General features: G+C 46.9%; 1 protein-coding gene across 1 annotated transcript; it reads right to left on the bottom strand.

The window, feature by feature from the left end:
* Positions 1-394: 394 nt before the first annotated feature.
* Positions 395-20,085, bottom strand: Endou (endonuclease, poly(U) specific). Its single transcript, XM_071609192.1, has 10 exons — positions 20,054-20,085; positions 14,248-14,370; positions 11,330-11,383; positions 10,751-10,888; positions 10,152-10,323; positions 9,586-9,785; positions 3,864-3,977; positions 3,168-3,274; positions 2,327-2,469; positions 395-1,473 (listed from the first exon to the last, which is right to left on the bottom strand). Exons 1-10 carry the CDS (start codon positions 20,055-20,057, stop codon positions 1,353-1,355), a joined length of 1,176 nt encoding a protein of 391 aa, XP_071465293.1. The 5' UTR covers positions 20,058-20,085; the 3' UTR covers positions 395-1,352.
* Positions 20,086-20,356: the final 271 nt, after the last annotated feature.

Raw genomic sequence — 20,356 nt, 5'->3', positions numbered from 1 at the left:
TTCTGTTCCCTGTATATGTGATAGAAGGGGCTGGTTACTGGTACTGGAGCCAAGAGTCGCCCACCACTCACCTCCCCGTTGTTTGCTTGTGATGCTCTTTCCATGTTTCACATTGCACCTGGAAGATTTCTCTCCCTCTCTTAGAGGACTTGGTGAGCCTTCAAGCACTTCACCAAGATACCACTTTCCCCTGAAAGGACTTGAAAGGAGGAATATCATTCCCAGGCCTGCTCCAGGGAAAATGCAGGGATACCAACAGTCAAGGGATCCATAAACAAAGAAGAGACACGTTTCTGTTTTTTGTTTTTAATAACTTTAATTGGAGACCCGACCTCTCTAAGTCAGGGAGCAGGACTGACTCTGTGGAGCCCCATCTGGCTCCAAGCAGGCCCAGGGGAGAAAAGCACCACTGTGGTGGAGATAGGGAGCAGTCTCCCTGGTCTCCCATCTAGAGTGATTCAAAATATTGCAGCTGGCTAAGCCTTAATAGAGAATAAGTTATAGTTGCCTTTCTTTTTCTGATGCTAAATCTTCCTCCTCTTATGGGAATTCTATTTAAAAAAAAAAAAAACTATTTGGGATCAAAACATAAGAGTGCAGATGCACTAAACATCTATAATCAGGAAGCTTCTGGAAACAGATACTGAGTTGACCACAAAACACTCAGGCCTGGGGAAGCCACCCTGCCCCAGCCCATTTGCTGTCCCAACCATTACCCAGCTCTGTTCAATGACAGAGTTCTCCCAGACTCTGTTCCAAAAGGATCTTACTGTACAAAAGACTAAAGGCCCACTGGTTAGTTTCTGTGGCCTGACTTCTTTGAGGCCCCTGACACAGAGCCAAATTGCAGTTTGCAGAGCTGTAAACAATAACAGCCATTATAGTAATCTTATATTTCTATTAGCAGTTCTTCCTAAGAACATTTGAAAAGACCTCAGTAAATGTATCATCAGGTTTATCCTCTCGCCAACCCCCAAAACAGGAAAAGGGGTAGACCTCTTCCCATTATGTTAGAGGGAAGCAAGAGGCACTGTAAGGCCAGAGGACTTGCTCACAGTTCCACCACGCATCAGAGCAAGGAACCATCAAGGCCCTCCACCTCCTCCACCTGGACTTTGTTTCTTAGTCTATATTGTTAAAATACTGGATGACAAATGTTTGACTGCTTCTCTGCATTTTCTAATTTGTTTCTTTCCTCCTGTATAGGCATTTTTGGTTTGGGGGTTCTGTTTCACTGATGTGGGATTTCCTCCCAGCCTCCTCCCTCCCTTTTCCAGTCCAGAGTAGACAGCACCTCAGTCCTGCAAGAGTCCTCCCTGCCCTCATGGCCCTTTCTGGCTCAAAGTTCTGTTCTAATGGGTGGAAGACACCACGTAGGCTGTGGCAATGTACTTCTTGCCATTTCCATAGGTAGTCTTGTCCCAGGGATAGGTCTGGATAGCCAAGGGATAACCACCCAGGCTTAACTGGCACCTGTGGGAAAAGATCATGAAATCAGAGGGGCCCACCACTCCACCTTGCCTCTTTCCCCCAGGCTGCAAGGATCCAGCCCCCTCCCCGCTCAAAAAAAAAAAGGGTTCTGTCCTTTATGACAGAGCTGCCACAGATTTCTGCTGCCACAGATTTCTGCAGCCACTGAGGCATCTGGACCTTATTTTCTGTCTTCGGAAAGAGGAGCTTTCCTCATCTTTCCCAGAGCAATATTTTAAAACCCCAGATTCTAGAACTGAAGTTCTCAGAATGAATATTTGTTTCATCTTTCAGAAGCATAGAACCCTGCCAGGTGGTGGCGCACACCTATAATTCCAGTGACTCATGAGTTTGAGGCAAGAAGATTGCAAGTTGAGGCCAACCTCAGCAACTTACAAGACCTTGTCTCAAAATAAAATGTAAAAAGAGGATGGAGTGGGTGGCTCAGTAGTAGAGCACTCCTTGGTTCAAACCCAGTATTAAAAAAAAAAAAAATTAAAATTTAAAAAAATTTTTAAATAGTAGAACCCAAAGTTTCCAACTGATACAGAACAGGAAGGCCAGTTGTTACCAACTGTTCAGTTTCCCTCAAACAGCCTCAAGAACAAAAATAGAGGCTTACAGTCCCCAAGACAACCTATTTCTAACTTCTGTGAATAGTAAGATCCTGCATAAAATTGCACTTGAGGGGAAAGAAGGGAGATGGGTTCTACAGCTAAGATGAAGTTTGGCAGCCTCCAATCTAATCTAACCACTGCTCGAGGGATAAAATGGAGGCACAGCACAATGATCTGTCCAAGCCCTCTCAGCCCCTGAGTGGCAGACTCCAGATCTCTGTGGCTGGCCCAGTACTTACACTTTGCCTGGCCGGGCAATGAAGCACAAGGAATAGAGTGCAAACTCAAACTCAGGGCTGCTGCCAATGAAAGCTGAGCCCACTTCCTTATAGTAGCCGTCCCAGTTGAACTGCATCGCTAACACGTCAGGGTAGGAATCCCACTGCAAAGAAAAGGGCAGAAAGGGGGGTTTGGTGAAGGCCACAGAGTAGCATTAGAGAGGTGCCAAATGCCAGCAGTTGGTCAGTAGTTGTTGAAGGTCCATGAGGAGCCTTCAGGGAGACCGGCTTCCTTAAGTAGAAGTACCTGAGCCCCACTCAGACCCTCTGTGTGGTGTTGACAGTGCCAAGGAGGCCAGAGTCAGCAGCCATAAGACCCAGACCAGAATGCCAGGGATGCAATTGTTCCTTATTGCCCCTATACCTGGAAGAGGACGGTTCATTTCCCCCAAATTATTTGCTGGTACAGGACAGCAAAGGTTTCTTTTTTGTAAATTGTATGTAGTTTAGCTCAGACTATCCAGGTTCAAACTCTCAGCCACATTTGAAAGACATTCGGGCGGGGGTGGGGAGGCGGATAATTGTATGTCATTGGTTCTTCTCCCTCAAAATCCTCCTCTGACCTCAACATCCCACCCAGATATGGTGTCCTCTGCCCTCTGACCATGCAGTTCTAGAGCCTTCCCTGGAAGGGAATACCATCTCTTGGGTGGCTAAACTTGCTGTCCAGCAAGGGAGGACACCACGTTCACAATCCCCACTGGGCTGCAGATGAGTCAGGGGGAGGAACAAGTCTGACTGTTCCAAACACAAGGATAGAAAGTGTGGCCACCAACAGGGCTTTTCCAGCACAGGTACTCACAGGTCCATCATAGTTATGGCTGTAATAGTCAACCAGGCCCTCCTTCTCCTGCAGATAGAAGCGGATCCAGTTATGGAAGCCAGTGACCTTGCCCTTTTTGATTTCACCTATAAAACAGAGCACAAGGTAAGTGATCTGGGCTTCTGGAACCATCCTGTCCCTCCAGTCCCCTTTCTCTCACCCCACACCAAGGCTGCCTCCTTCTCCGGGATCTGAATGTTCACCAGCTCAGTCCCTTACCTCACTCTCCAGAGTCCCTCACATCCCTGTCCTCTCCTCTCAGTTCAGCCAGAATGATTCTTCCCCCTAGCTGATACTAGAGACCACTCTGGAATATTCTTCTCAGCTGTTTCTCCAGGAGCAAGCCTGGCCTGGTGGGAGCCTTATGGGACAGGGCAGTGGGGAACAGACTGTGAACCTCTCAGGAAGCAGCTGACCAAGCTCTGGAAGCAAAGGACTGCTCAGAGGCTAACTACCTTGCCCCCAAACACTTGTTCATTCAAGATGTAGCCCCTTGAGAGCTCCAGTATCTGGTCTTCTTTCCCTCAGACCCGTCCCTCTTGGCCTGATAGTAGAATGTCCCTCCCTGACAGCCAAGTTGGCTGTCTATTCTTCAGGGTCAGGGCTGCCCTGCTCCTGAGCAAAGTCATTCCTTTTCACCCCTTCCACCCTTCCTTTCTAAGCAGGGTGCCCCACCTGAGAAGACATGTTCAAAGCCACTGGAGTCCGCCTCCTCATTGCCTCTTGAATAGAGCCCAAACCACATATTCTTCAAGTCGTCAACGAATTCTTGTTCAGAGACATAGCGGTCTGCAGAGAGGAACACAGAGGACGTTGGAGAGGGGAAGAGAGGTCGGGTCCTGGGAAACAGAAAAGGGCCACCTGCTTCAGGACATCAAGAGAGACATGGGGGCGCTGGGGTTGTGGCTTGGCAGTAGAGTGCTTGCCTAGCATGTGTGAAGCACTGGGTTCAATCCTCAGCACCACATAAAAATAAATAAAATAAAGGTATTGTGTCCATCTACAACTGAAAATATTAAAAAAAAAAAAAAAAAGAGGAGAGACATGGGTTTAATCAATCAACAAATGTGTTCAACTGCCCATTTAGCAATGATCAGCAGGACACCCACTGTGTGCTAGGCCCAGACCTAAAGGCTGAGGATTCAGCAGAGAAAAATAAGGACAGGGTCTCTATCTTAGAGTTTACATTACAGAGAGGGAGACAAATAAACAAACATGGAAACACTAAAGAAATCATGTGATTTCAGACACTAGAGTAGCCTGTGATGACTAGCTAGATGGGGTTGGAGTGTGCTGTTTTGAAGTATCCCCCCCCCAAAAAAAAAAAATATGTTAGGAATACCCACTGTGACATGATTAAGAGGTAGGATCTTAAAATTATGCTCCATTTGTGTACAATGAATCAAAGAGCTTTCTACTGTCACGTAATACTGATTAAAACTAATAAATAATAAAAAAAAAGAAGTGGGATCTTTAAGAGGTGATTACGCCAGGAGGGCTCTATCCTCATGAATTGATTAATGTCATTTTCACAGAAAAGGGTTCCTTATCGAAGGGATGGTTTCCTTAAAAAAAAAAAAAAAACAAGTTTGGCCTTCTTTTGCCTTTTTCTCACTCTTTGTCTCTGCCTCTGCCATGGGGTGACACAGCAAGAAGGCCATCATTAGATACAGTCCTGCGATCTTGGACTTCCCAGCCTCCAGAACCACAAGTCAATAAATTTCTGTTCATTATAAATTACTCAGTCTGTGGTATTCTGTTCTAGCAGCATAAAACATACTAAGACAGAGGACTTCTGAAAAGGAAGACCAGAAAAACCTTTTTGAGAAAGTAGCGCTAATCAAGAGACCTGAAGGATAAGGAGTTCACCACACAAACATCTGGGGAGAAGAATTCTATTAAAAGGGAACTGTAAGTGCCAAGGCTCCAGGTAGAGAGTTTATATTCAAAGAACTGAAAGAAGTTCACTGTGGCTGGAGCAAAGTAAGCAGGAGGAGAGGGGGCCTGAGAGGTAGGCAGGGACCAGATCCTGTAAGCCATGGCAAGAAGGCTAGATCCCAATCAAATAGTAATAATAACAAAAATATCTTAGATTGATTGAGGACTTTATGTGTGCCCAGCACCATTTTAAAGGGTTCCATATAACAATATTGAATCCTCAAGCCAGGTGCGTTGGTGCATGCCTGTAATCCCCGTGGCTCAGGTGGCTGAGGCAGGAGGATCATGAGTTCAAAGTCAGCCTCAGCAACTTAGCAAGGCTTTAAGTAACTCAATGAGGCCCTGCCTCTAAATAAAATATTACAAAAGGCTGGGGATGTGGCTCAGTGGTTAAGTGCCCCTGGGTTCAATCCCTGGTACCAAATAATTATTATTATTATTCCTCACATTGAATCTTCACATTAGTACTAGCCTCATGTTAGTAAGAAAGGTACTTATTATTTCCAATTAGAGAGAAGTAAACTGAAGCAGACATAGGTTATGAAACCAAGGCCAGATGGCATAACTCATAAGAGGTAGACACAGCACTCAAACCTACACAGCCTAGCTCCACAGACCTATCTCTTAACAACTCTACAGCTTTGGGCATAGAGAGACACTGAGGTGTTATGGTTTGAAGATGAGATGTACCCCAAAAGCTCCTGTGTTAATGCAGGAATATTCAGAAGTGAATTGATTAGATGAGGATAGCTGCAACCTAATTAGCCCATTCTAGTTTGAGTAGATTGACTGGGTGGTAGCTATAAGCAAGTGGGATATGGCTGAAGGAGGTGGGTCACTGAGGTCATACCCTGGAAGGGTGCATCTTCTCTGTGGCCCTTTTCCCTCATCCCTCTCTCTCTGCTCTCTCGCTGCCAGTAGTGGAGCAGTGCTCCTCCGCCTCTCCCTTCCACCACGGTCTTCTGGACATAAAGCAATGGACTTACCCACCAAGGACTGAACCTCTAAAACCATGAGCCAAAATAAAGTTTTCCTCTTCTAAGTTGTTCTTGTCAGGTATTTTGGTCAGAGCAACACAAAGCTGACTAACACAGAAGGAATTCGGGCAGAGAAATTATGTGATAAGATCTTTGCTTTTAAAAGATCATTCTGATTGCCTAAGTAAAAAGGTCCATGCAGTTTTAAGAGTGGAAGTAGAGAGGCCAATTTTGAAGCTAATGCTATCCAGGTGAGCAGTTGGAGATGGCGTACACTAAGTGGTAGTTGAGGAGAAGGTGTTTTGGCTTAGATCTGAAGTGTTCCCCTAAAGCTCATGTGTGAGACAATGCAAGAAAGTTTAGAGGTGAAATGATTGGGTTATGAGAGCCTTCACCTAATCAGTGCGTTAATCAACTTGAATGGATTAATTGGGTGGGTAGTGGCTGTAGGCCAGTAGGGTGTGACTGAAGGAGGTGGGTCTCTGGGGGTGTGATTTTAGGGTTTACATTTAGTGAGTGAGAGCTCTCTCTGATTCCTGATTGTCCTGTTCTGAGATGCTCTCATCCTCCATGATGTGCAGCAGCAATGGCACCATCCATCTATGGACTGAGACCTCTGAAACTGTAAACCCCAAATAAACTTTTCTTCCCCTACATTGTTCCTGTCAGATCTTTTGGTCATAGCAGTGAAACTGCTGACTAAAACAGAAGGGATGAAAAGCAGGAAGATCTGGGATATATTTTGAAGGTGGGAGTTATGGATGACAGTGGGGAGGGGTGGGGGGAAAAGAATCAAATCTAACTCCTGGGTTTTGGCCTGAACAGCTAGATGGATTCTATTATCATTTATGAGATGGGAAAGACCCAAGGAGAAGCAGGTCAGGAGGAAAAGTGAGAACTGTGAGTTCTCTTTACACTAAATTTTGTGTAGATAACAGATAGATAGCGAAGTGGAGATGTTGAAATGGCCATTGGGAAAAAAGGGAAAGGTGAGGACTGGAGATTTAAATCAGAGAGTCAGGGCTGGGGATGTGGCTCAAGCGGTAGGGCGCTCGCCTGGCATGTGGGTAGCCCGGGTTCAATCCTCAGCACCACATACAAACAAAGATGTTGTGTCTGCCAAAAAATAAAAATAAATAAATATTAAAATTCTCTCTCTCCCTCTTAAAAAAATAAATAAATAAATCAGAGAGTCATCAAATACTGACTGTTTATGGCCCAGAATTGTGTGTAGAGGATCTAAAAAGAGACACCAGAAATATTCTCTCCTTTCAAGGACTTAAATGCAGTTGGAAAATAAGTCTGAATACATAAAAAAAAAAAATAACAGATTAGTTTCGCAAGCTGAATAGTTGCCCTTACTAGCACTTACTTGGGGCCAAATTTTCCACTGGGTGCTTTACAAATATTAATCCTCAAAGACATCATTTCACAGATGAGACTCAGCAAGGTAAATAACTTTCTCAGGAGTCTTAGTTCATTTTCAATTGCTATAACTAAACACCTGAGACTCCGTAGTTTATAAAGAGTAGAGGTTTAGTTTGCTTATAGTTCTGGAGTCCAGGAAGTCCAACATCTAGGTGCTGGCATCTGGTGAATACCTTCTTGCTGAATCATAATATGGTAAAAGGCATCACAGGGCAAGACAGAGCAAGTACACCAGAGAGAACTCACTTTTATAACAGAGCTACTCCTTGGACAATCCATTAATCCATTAACTGATTAACTATTCATGAGGGCAATCCCCCAAGACCCAGTTGCTTCGCACAGCTCTCACATCCAATTACCATTAATATATAATATTAGGAATTAAGTTTCCAGCACATGAAATTTGGAGGACATGTTCAAACTGTAGCACAAGAGTCATACCACTAGTCAGTATCAGAACCAGGAGAAAACCAAGTCTCTCTGGCCCTAGGTTATTCTGGGTCATAGCCTAATCTCTCAGTCTCCAAAGGGATGCTGAAAACCAGCAAGAACTGAAGCAATTGAAATCTTCATAGAGGTGGTGAGACCTGAGCAAGAACCTAAAGAATAAAGAATAAAGGCTGGGCATGGTGGTGCAGACCTATAATTCCTGCAGCTTGGGAGGCTGAGGGAGGAGGATCACAAGTTCAAGGCCAACCTCAGCAACTTAGACCCTAAGCAAATTAGCAAGACATCATCTTTAAAAATAAATAAATAAAAATAAAAAGGAGTGGAGATATGGATCATTGGTTAAGCACCCCTGGGTTCAATCCCCAGTAGCAAAAAAAAAAAAAAAAAAAGTGGCATTTGGACAAGAAGGGAAAGAGAAATGAGAAAAAGTGAGTAATGAAGAACCTGGCCTCATATTGGAACCAAGGTTCCAGAGCCAGCTCTGCTTCCAACTCCTTTGTGGCCTGGGTCCCATCTAGCCTGGCTCGGCCTCCATTTCTCTCACTGAAAAGCCGACGGCTCACTCCACTCTCATGCGTTTACCACAGAGAGAACACCAGGGGGCGACACAGGACTGCATCATCTCATGGAATCACTCCTGTGTCACCTAAAAACAGCAGAGCTGTGGAGGCCATCCCACAGCCAGTGAGAGGAGACCTGGACAGCGCCACCCCTGAGACAAAGCCCAGCTGCCTGGAATTCGGGGAAGGAATCTGGAGGACACTGACAAACACAACCGGAGCCAAAAAGTCCTGCTGTCAAAACCTTTTTTGGTCTGACTTGAATGTATCTGTATCTGGAGACATTCCCACCAGAACTCTTCCCGGTAGGACATCCTCTCTGAACCTTTGTTGATTTTCTGTAGCTGTTCCCCACAAAAAAAAAAGAAGAAGAAGAAGAAGTAAGCCAAGCCCTTCCTGGACTTAGTGCAGAAAAGGCAAAAGAGTTGGGGACTATATCTGCCTGATCCATAAAGTGACTTGGATCCATAGAGGTGGCTAAGAAGTGCCCCGGGGTGAGGGAGTCTCATAACCCTGCAGAGGACCCTGAGACTGAAGCAGAGGCTGAGGGATCCACAAGGCTGCTAACATTCAGTCAAAAGATGGGGTGACTCAGGTATGGTAGCACACAACTGTGATCCCATCTATTTGGGAGACTAAGGCAGGAGGATTGCAAAATTGAGTTCAGGCTTCATGACTTACCAAGATCCTGTCTCAAAATAAAGTGAAAAGGACTGGGGATGTAACTCAGTGGTAGAGCACTTGCCTAGCATGCCCTGGGTTCAATCCCTAGCATAGAAGAAGCGGAAGAAGAGGAAAAAGGAGGTGATCTCCAAGCCAAACAGAGGATTCTGCAGCCCCTAGTAGGGCCCATAATCTCTCCATGACTCCCCTCTGGCCTTAACTCTGTCCCTCCCAGGTGTGCACTTGCCTCTGTGTGGTCCTCTGCTTCCTCACCTGCTCTCCCAACGCCCCATTGTGCAGCCCTCAGAGGTGTCTGGCTCTCCTGCAGACAGACCCGCATCCTCAACAGTGCCTCATGGGGCCTGGGAATGGCTCACTCACTCTGGTGATGGAGAAAGCTGTAGAGCTCCTTCATCACTGCTGTCTTCATGATCTCTCTGAGGAAGACACCCTGTTCGTCCAGCTGCTGGGCATTGAAGTGCTCCCCATGGCCCGTCGCCCGCTGGTAGTTGTTGAGCAGGTTAATGAAGGCTGCGTAGGTGGGCTTGGAGAACAGCTGCTCATTGACATACGTGAAGAGCCTGGGGCAGGAGGAGGGACACCCACAGAGGGGCCTGAACATGCAGCAAAAACTCTTCCAGAAACTTCCAGAGAGCCCAGGGGCAGCACATGAGGATTGGAGGGGGACTTCAGGTGCTCTTGAAGGTTATGCATGAAGCCACTTTTATTCCACTCCATCTCCTAGAAGATCTTCCCTGTCCTCAACCCAACCAATTCCAGAAACCCTCCCAAATGTATACCCACAGTCCTTCAAGGAGGCTTCCTTGTCTCTGAAGAACTATTTTTTCCCCTCTCCCTTTCCTCCTGCCTGATTTGAGGAGAAAAGAGTAGGAGCATCAAAGAAGGAAGGATTGAGGAGGGACTCTGTGGGCTCCAGGGGGACTCACGGCTCTGGGCAGCGATCCACTTGGTCTCCCGTCTCTGAAGGGGAGATGCGGTTTTGACTGTTGATAACGATGTCTTCCTTCTGGGCTTTGTTGGTGTCTGCCTTGTAGATCTTCTCAGAGATGCTCTGAAGCTCCTCTTTGGTTATGGCATCACTGCTGTGGGAGAAGCCCTCTGGGAGGAAATGGAGAAGGGGTGATCTCAGGGCCAGAGGGAAGGCAAGACAGGCCAACGTCTGTGTGCATCCCCTCCTAAGCACCTTGGAGAAGCCTGCAGGAGGTGGTTGGAGGGCAGGGGCCTAAGGACCCTTAAAATCAACCCATGTCTTTGCCATGAATGTCCACAGAATGTCCACCCTGCCCCTTCCCTCTAGGAAGATTCTCAAATTGTAGCAGGCATCAGAATCACCCAGAAGACTTGTTAAAACAGAGGGGTGAGCTCACCCCCAAAGTTTCTATCAATAGGTCTGGGGTGAGACCCTAGCGTTTGCGTTTCTTATAGATTCTCAGATGCTGGTGCTGCTGGTCCAGGGACCACACTTTGAAAACCACTGCATGAGAGTCCTTGTGTATCTGGGGCTATGCGGAGGGAGCAGACTGACCGTGGTCGCCACACAGGCTCTCGAAATCCTTGCAGCAGTTCCCAAACTCTTGGCAGCGGTCATTGCAGTGGCAGGGGTGGTGCTTGTCGAAGGCTTCGCGGCAGCGGCCCTGGCAGGAGCTGGGTGCCGAGTACAAGCCTGAGAGCCGAGGAGAGGCGAGTCCCCATCTGACCGCTAGAGGGCGAGCCGAGCGCCCGTGCCGCTCCCTCCCTCCCCGCCGGCTCCTGATCCTCCTCACTAGGTCTCCAGGGAAGGAAAACAAACAGGTCCAGTTCCTGCACGCCCTTCACAGTCAGGAAGTCCTTTCTGATGCTGAACTTTATTTTCTGGCCTGTTGTTTTTATAATCTTCCCACTCTAAAAATAAAACCTCTTCCACTTCCCTCCCCAGGCCTCGGACTCTTTCCTGGTTACCCCTCCCCTTCCCTGGCAACAGGCCCCTCTCCCTCTGAGGCTAGGGAGTCCTGCCAACCTCTCTCTTGGAGCCAGGCCTGGCCCTTAGGCCTGGCAGAGCCCTCCCCTCATCGCCCCTGGTGTCCCATCTTTATCCTGAAGGTCCCATTTGGGAAGGCAGGCTCACTATTATCCGGGGCCTCTTCTTCCAGCTCCAAGAATTCCTCTGGCTCCTCCTCGGCTGCAATTAGAAAAATAAAGTTACCCGCCATCCCTAAGGACTTCCATCCCTTACTGGGCATGGTGGCCCATTCCTGTAATCCCCATGACTTGGGAGGCTGAGATGGGAGGCTCACAATCTCTGGGACAGTCTGAGCAACTTAGGGAGACCCTCAGCAACTTAACCCAGACTGTGTCTCAAAATATAAAAAACTGACTGAGGGTGCTCAGTGGTAAAGCAACCCTGGGTTCAATCCCCAATACCTAAACACACACACACACACACACAAAGAAAAATATTTCCCTCCCCCTTTTTTCCTGGTTCTGAAGTCTCCCAGCCTCAGGGACAACCATGTGCACTGGAAGCAGATAGTAAACAAGGGCTGCAGTACAAAGGACTAGGCCCACATCAAAGAGGATGAAAACTGCATTTCCAGTAGAAGGAGTTTATTGAAAGCTGTTATCAAAAAACTAAAATAAGCTGGGCACAGTGAGGTAGCCCTGTAATCCCAGTGGTTTGGGAGGCTAAGGCAGGAGGATTGCAAGTTCAAAGCCAGCCTCAGCAAAAGCAAGGCTCTAAACAACTCAGTGAGACCCTGTCTCTAAATAAAATACAAAATAGGGCTGGGGATAGGGCTCAGTTCAAGTACTCCTGAGTCCAATCCCAGTACCAAAAAACAAAAAGCTGTTTGCAGGAAAAACATGTTCAGGAAAGCACTACTGCAACCTGAGTGACCACCTCCTGTGCTCTGGTAGAGAAGGGTGTGGTGGGAGTGAGGGGGAGAGGAAGGAATGTTCCCAGGAATCTGAGCTCCTCTACCATCACACGCAGAATAGCCCACCTCCACAGCTGTCCCAAAGAAACGGCCATGGTACAGAGTGACTCAGAAGCTTTTAGTGAGGCTGCTGGATAGGATTGTGATATCACAATCAGAACCACTAGTCAGGTTATTTGCTCAGTCAACAACATCTTCTGATCTCTTACTTTGTGCCGGGCTGTGTTCTAAGGGTTAGAAATCCATAAACTGTTCTGGGGATATAGCTCAGTTGGTAAAGTGCTTGCCTAGCATGCACAAGGCCCTGGCTTCAATCCCCAGCAACACCAAAAAAACAAAAAAACAAAGCAAAAAACACACACACACAATACAAAACTGAATCTATATCAAATCAAAGACCAAAAAAAGGGCTGAGGCTGTAGCTCAGTTGTAGAGCATTTGCCTGGCACATAAAAATAAATAAAATAAAGGCATGTGTCCATCTACTACTAAAAGTACTTTTTTTTAGAAAAGAAAAGAAATCCATAAACTCCTTAATTCAGCCACAGTTGATATTCATGGACTTTTGTGAGCTAAGCTAGAGTTACATCATTTACAATATTTTTTTTCCTGTAGGAAAGAGCTTCTGAGTTGCAAATCAGAAACTTAGAGATGAAGTGTTTCCAAGACTGGGTATGGCTACTATCTTGGAGTGTCAGTATGATCAGGCCTTCCTATGTCTGCTGAATGATAAGAAAGGAGAGGGCACAGAGGCAGCAGAAAATAGTGGGCTCTGATTCTGGCTCTGAGCACTGGGTTGGTGTTTTTGTGTAAATTGAATAAAGGGTCCGTGTGAGTGGAAGCAGTTCCATGAACACACAGCTGGTCAGCAGATACTACCTTTGGGCAAATTAGGAAAGACTCTCCTTTCTCTCAGCAGATATAGGTCTGCACCAGAGAACACAATTTGGTGAGAAGGGTACATATTAAATTTTAGGCCACTCAGCCAGGTGCCTTGTTCATTGGACAATCTGTACCACCAGATGTGGTATTTTGCTGACCATTACCTTCTATGGTTTCCTTGATCATGTGTTCCAAACTGGGAGTTAGGGCACATGATTTGACAATGAACTCAGCAAGTCTTCATGTCACAAAGCAAAAGATCATTTCCTAAGAGTTTGTTAAATTGCAAGCATCCGAAAAAGAAGATTATTCAAAAATGATTGTTCAAAAACTATTCACTTAGCCAGGCCTGGTGATGCACACCTGTAATCTCAGCTACTTGGAAGGCTGAGGCAGAAAGATTGCAAGTTCAAGGTCAACATCTGCAACTTAGCAAAACCCTAAGCAACTTAACGAGACTCTGTCTCAAAATAAAAGTTAAAAGGGCTAGGTTAAGTGGCTCTGGGTTCAACCCCCAACACCAAAATAATAATAATAATAATAATTATTATTATTATTATTATTCATTTAAGGCTGAATCATGGGAACAGTGGAGGAACAATTGGCCTTTACAGGTAGTGCATGTCCTGTTTTAATCAGTAGTCTGAGAATAAAAGTTTGAAGATGTGGCTGCTCTGTCCGCTCATTAGAACAGAGGGGTGCATTGTGACAGTCACAATGACACCTGCAGCCTTCCTGGTGGCAAACAGATTGTGAGAGAGCTCATTGCCATTTTTATAATTTTGTGATTTAAGGTGTTGAATAGGGTCTGAGCATGTAGCTCATTGTTACAGTGCTTGCTTAAGGTTCACAAGACTCTGGGTTCATCCCCAGCACCAAAAAACAAAAAAGAAAGAAAAAAAAAGTGTTGAATAACAATTGGTAATGTCACGATGCTAAAATAGAGTTTTACCATTTTGCACAAACTTTCATGACATTGTTAATCCTGATCATTCAGATATTCCAGGTAAATGGCATCTACCGTATTTTAAATTGGACTTCTTAGAAAACCTGAGACAAGTGATAGCCAAATACCTGCCCCCTGGCCCTGCCCCTTCCCCTCAGTGCACTCATCACCTCCGCCCACCCCCAGCCCTGAGCCCCACGCCAGACTGTTGCACACCCAGGTCAGTGGCCCCTCAGGCAGGCTAGACTTGCACCCTGGTCCTGCCTTCCACAGGAGACTGACCAGTACACAGATGTTCGTAGTCTTCACAGCAGTCCCCGTGACGGGAACACCGGCGGTCGCATTGGCAAGCAGCATCTCGGTTAAACTTCTCATTACAGCGAGATGCACATGATTCCAGGTTTCCTGGGGGCAGTAAATATTACAGACTCAGCTCTCTGGGGATCCTGTGCTCCTCCTAAGGGTGCTCCCTGAGGGAGAGTTCACAGACAAGGATGGGGGGCCCCCTGGTAGGTAAAGTTATTGCTATCTGCAGGAAAGAAGCACATCCAGATCCTTCCATGCGCAGCATAAGCCTCCTCCTAGCACCGGCCAGATGCTACAGGGCTCATAGCACTGACCAGACTCAAACGCCTTTTGGGGTAAGACCTGTGACATACACAAGAAAAGGAGCAGATATGAGGCCAGAGGAAGAGTTGCAGACTGTGAGAAATGAGTGATGCCCTGTCTGAAATTTGCACCCATTTCTCAGTTCCAGCCAACTGCAACTTGGTGTTACCAGAGGCTCCTGATTTTCAAGAGAAACCTTTTTTTTTTTTTTTTTAAACTGAGGTTAAGCAAGGGGTTTCTTAACCACTGAGTCATATTCCCAGCCCTTTTTTAAAAAATTATTTAGAGACAGGGTCTTGCTGAGTTGCTTAGGGCCTTGCTAAGTTGCTGAGGCTGGCTTTGAACTCATAATCCTCCTGCCTCAGCCTCCCAAGTGGCTGGGATTGCAGGCATGTGCCATCACATCCAGATGGAACCTTCATCCTTATGTGAAAATTTGCCAGTTTTTAAAACTTCAGGCAGTCCCATGAAAAGGTCTGTGGACTGGACATGGCCCACTGGCCACCATTCACCTGTCACGTAAAAGGGAAGTAACTGTGTTCCAGTGGTGTCCCCTACCCTTTTCTCTCTGACCTACCTCCTTGTTCCCATTCTGTTCCTTTTATGCTCTTTGATTCTGGTTCTTCCCTCTGCCCCAGTCTGGTCTTGGTTGCATCCACTTGTCCCTGTGTCACATCTTTCTGTTTCTTCCAGTCTTTGGAATGCATTCAGATGAGTTTAGGCTCAGGGTGGTGAATGAGGCATTGTGGGTGAGAATGGGGCTTTGGACAGGATCCTGTTCTGTAACCACAGACCACATCCCTCACTCCCGCCAAATGGTTCATGGTTCACAGAAGCAAGCTTCTGGTTACAAGGGGAGTAAAAATTTTTGAAAGGAATAGTACAAATTCACTACCATTCTTTTAAAAAACAAATTAAAATAGAAAGCCCCACCACAAAGACAACTCAGCAAAGACAGTGCCGATGAACGTCAGGAACCATTTCTTTCCACTCAGGGCTTTAAGGGCCACGACAGAGTCTGTTTCCATTTGACGTTCCTGAGGTTTAGATGTTGAGAATGCTGGGTTTAGGGGTCAGGCCAAGAGCATTGCACAAAATGTCAAGATCAAAGTCAGAGTTACCATGAGCATCGGAATCATATCAGTGAGGAAACTGAAACCTAACTTGGTTTTAGTTCACAGTTGGAGTTAGGTTTCAATTAAGGGCTATAGCTAAGAAGTGCCCTTGCATCAAATTTATTGATAAAGTAACAATTTTGTATTGATATTTGGATAAGGAATGGGGTAAGATTGACGGTGATGTTTAGGGTTGACAAATATATCAGGATTAGAAGGAGAGAACTAACTCCAGTTTGGAGCTTGACTCTGGCTGGGATTCAACAGGGATCTAGTATGCATATTTAAGCCTGGCTTGGATCAGAGGTAAATATTAGGAATATGAGTTTAGTAACTGTTTTGAATCCTTGGATTTATACTGTGTCTAATGGGAGATGGCATAGCAGAGAGGTGAGAACCTGTACCCTCACCAAGTTGCTTAGGACTAGAATTCTAGTTCTGCTGTTTTCTAGCTATTTGATCTGGGAAAAGTTATTTAAATTTCTTTGCCTTGTTTCCTTATTTGTAAAAGTGGAGGTATAGCTGAATAGTACAGCACTTGCCTAGCGTGTATGAAGTCCTGGTACTTAAAAACAAATAAATAATGAAGCTGGGCTCCTGTGGCACATGCCTGTAATCCCAGCAGCTCAGGAGGCTGAGGCAGGAGTTCAAAACCAGCCTCAACAACTTTAGCAAGGCCCTAAGCAACTCAGTGAAATCCTGCCTCAAAATAAAAAAGATATGGGGTATGGCACAGTGGTTAAGCAGCCCTGGTACCAAAAAAAAAAAGAAAGAAAGGTGATAAAATAGTGAAGCCTATCTCATAGAATATTTTTAAGAATTAAATGAAATAAAGGGGCACTATTTTATCATTAAAAAAAAAGAACTAAATGAAAGCCAGGTACATCAGTGTACATCCATAATCCCAACTACTAAGGAGACTGAGACAGGAGGATCACAGGTTCAAGGCAAGTCTGCAACTTAGTGAAACCCTGTCTCAAATAAAATATATAAGGCTAGGGTTATATATAACTCAGTGGGAGAACACCCATGGATTCAAGACCTAGTACGGTGACATTAATAATGAGGACAATTAAATGAGTTAAAGTTTGTAAGGCACTTAGAACAATGCATGACACATAATACAGCCATGTATTTGTTAAGCAAATAAACAGCGGGAACATTCCATGCCCATCTTCAAGGTGGCAAGTGTTTAGACTGGCTGGAGTTATTGTCCTTGCACAGGGACCCTGCCCACATACTCCATCTAGCCGACTCCCTCCCCAGGTTCAGCTGGGCCAAGGGCTGTGCTGTCAGCACACACATGTTGCTCTTGGTTTCCTGACTGACATAATCACGAGTGTGTTTTCTTTACATTAGAGAGGTGACAGGTCAAGGTTAACCCAGGTCTTAATACAACTTATTGTGTGCAGGGCTTCCAAGGCATCCAAGAAGACAGGACTGTGGTCCAGGGAATTGTCCCTAAAAGAGACCAAGCTCCGGGGCCCCTTGTTCCTGCAACCCCACAGGAACTCCTCTGGAATCTTAAATGATGCTTTTGGCACTTGAATGCAAAGGTCTTAAGGAGAAATTTTCATCCCAGGAGGAAGGCTCCGCCAGCGGCCCACTCGGTCAGCCTGGCAGTACACCCAGAATCCAAGGGAGAGAATGCAGATGAATCAGGGCAGTGCTTTAATGGGCCAGATCAGCAGAGTGCAAGGAAGGAATTCACTCCATTCCAGCGCTGGCCCTGGTTGAGAAGGGCAACCAGGGAACAGTCAACTGTGGAGTGAGGAGAACTCCCCACCAAACTGCCCGGACTTTTTCCTGTCTGTTCAGGAGTAGCCCTAGTAAGAACCCCTCACCGAGGGGTCCTCGAATGTCTCTGTGAACTAGTTCTGCTTCAAGGTGACCTTGGGATGTGAAGGTGGAGGGCAGGGTGGGAGGGACTTTTCTTCATAGGCGCCTTGCTGTGCTGCTCTGGGGACACTCAGATGAGCAGTCACCCAGACTACCCACTCCAGGGCACCCACCCAGCACCTCCTGCTGACACAGACGCTTTGTGTAAGCCTCACAACCAAGCCAGGAGCCTGAATCACCATCCAGCAGCTTTCCACCCTGTCCCTTTGCCTCATCTCTGGCGCTTGCTTTTCTTCACTTTGGCCTTTCTTCTCTTGGTCCTGCGTTCTCCCACCATTCCCCACAAAGAGCTGTGGTTCCTCCTCCCTCCATGAAGTACGAAATTTCCCTTCACCCTCTAAGATTTTAATATGCCACAGCTTTTACTCCCTATCCCTGCATGAACACAGAGTCCCTATAGGCCCACCCTCATTGCCTCTGATGGCTGAGGAGTCCCACTGTATGCCTCTTGAGGCTCCAGATTTCCACGGAGACCTAGTCAGCCAAAAAATCTTTATCCCCAGGACCAGCTTTGCAAGCTTCTGTTCGTTTGAAACAACCAAGGTCCTTGGCACACACCCAGCTCATTCGTGATGACCTGAGGCTGCCCCCCACTTCACCCAGTGATCCCCATTCTGGCATCCTGGTCCCAAGGTGTTGGGGTGGAAGAGACGTGAGCAGAGCCTCTTTCTTCCCATCTTCAGAGGCCTCATTGCTCCGGCCTCACGGCCCCACTCATGCTTCCCCATCAGTCCCACAGCCAGGTGTGATCACTGCCGGCCCCCAGCAGGCAGTTCTGAAGCAACTGCTGCCTTGCTCTCAGGGACATCCCCTGCGGACTGGATCTCTAGTGCCCTCTCCTGAGACTGAGATATCATGAGCCACCACACCAGGCCCAGGAACTCCCCTTTCTCCTCCATACCAGCTGGCCTGAGGCTGAGGTTCCCAAACCCCCTAACCCTCTCCACCACCCAGGGCCAGACAGAGTTGGGTCCTGGGCAGAGGTACATAGTCCCATCCAGTGTTGAGGGCCTGGGGCTTTTTCCTCCCAGGGTTTTCCATTCAGGCATCCCATTAGGGGACTTCTTATCCATAGCCTGATTGAAAATGCCCCAAGAGTCAGTTCCTCCCAGAAATATTTATAATCACGATGCTAACTGAAGTCAAATTCTCTGAGATCTCACCTCTCCTTGGGTGTTTCTCCACATTATTTTATTTGATCCAGGCAGGAGCAACCTGGGTGGGTGGAATGGGCATCAAGCTCTGACTCTTTCTCCTCGGGCAGAGGAGGATTCCGCCCACACCTCTCAGATGGGCCTCCTCCCTCGACACTTCTCCCTCCCCACCCATTAACTATCAGTTAACACATCAGTAGCAGACCTTTGCATGGTTACTAACAGCAAAGTGCTCTCTTCCTCCCTGGTGCCATCCCTTACACCGCTAGCAACTGTGGGCCAGGCCCCTTCTCTACTCCTAAGGCCCCCTAACACTGGGACCAAGAGCCATTCCTCTGACCAGCCCCAGATGGGATATGACCCACCTTCAGGTCAGGGGCCCTCGGGGTAAAGCCCATCTCCTAAGGCTTTACCCACAGAAAGTTCACACTCTGATAACCTCACTGGCTCTCCAGGAGCAATAGAGGGAATGACCAAGGTCAGACAGTCAAGCCACCCAAATTCAGCAACCACAGCCCCAGTTTTACATCATATAGTGGCCCCAGAAGATATAGTCTTTGTGAGATCCAAAATCTACCCCAACTACTGATGTTTGGAACTGATCCTTCTGGGTGTCAAGAAGGAGCCACCATGAAACGGGTCCATCATTCCTGCAACTTTCCCCACACGGCCTAGCCCACTCCAGAGACAGCTCCTGCACTCGACAGACCAAAAGTGCTGCATGGCTCTAGGACAGAGTTCACCCTCCCTTGTCCCACTTCCCTCACCCACTGCCAAGTTCTCCACCCTCTGTTCTTTAGGCAAGACCCTTACCACCAAACTCCCATGTTGAACAGATAATGACTCACCAGCCCAGGCCAGGCCACAGAGCACAGCCACCGTCAGGGGGACACAGGCCCTCATGGTGCCCAGTTGTAGGCCAACAGGGGACTGGCTATTGGACTTCCACTAGAGTCAAGGTGGATGTCACAACCCTCAGATGAGCCTTAGTACCCAGGATGATTCTTTTAAAGACATCAGGACTTGTGGATCTGGTGCATCCAGATCTGTCCAGGAAGAAAATGGGGAGGGAGGGATCCCAAATGGATGGGTGGTGGAGAGAAGGTGGGGCCTCACTGCTGTTTGAAGCCAAAGAGAAGGTGATTAAGCAGGCAGTTAGTGCCAGATGTTTAGAACAGGTCATGCTAGCTGTTAGTAGCTGGAAAATAGGCCAGATGAGCAGGCACAGCAAGATGGACCTAGTTCGGCAGGTTCTTTATCCAAACTAGGGATACCCATGGGCTATCTTTGAGTAACCCCCTAAATACTCACCCATCTGTGGTCACTTGTAACCATGAGGCTACAAGTCTAGGTTCAGATTCGGTGTGATTAAAGAAACTTCTGCTTTTTATATGATGCTATAACACTCCCCACGAGTTCAAGTTGTTGTCTTGCCTCCACTTGAATCCTCTGGTATTGGGGAGGGATGGAATTCACCTTCTGAGGGTCCCTTCACAGACCTGATTCCCAGCCCCTGGGACTATACAACCCAAGGCATGCTGGTGGAGGCAAAAGTAGAGAGTATGGGGAAAAATCCATTAAGTGACATATATCAGCACATACACGCAACAGTGA

Source organism: Marmota flaviventris, chromosome 3 (assembly GCF_047511675.1).
Source record: "Marmota flaviventris isolate mMarFla1 chromosome 3, mMarFla1.hap1, whole genome shotgun sequence".
Classification (NCBI taxonomy): Eukaryota; Metazoa; Chordata; class Mammalia; order Rodentia; family Sciuridae; genus Marmota; species Marmota flaviventris.
This window is presented reverse-complemented; position numbering and strand designations above follow the sequence as displayed.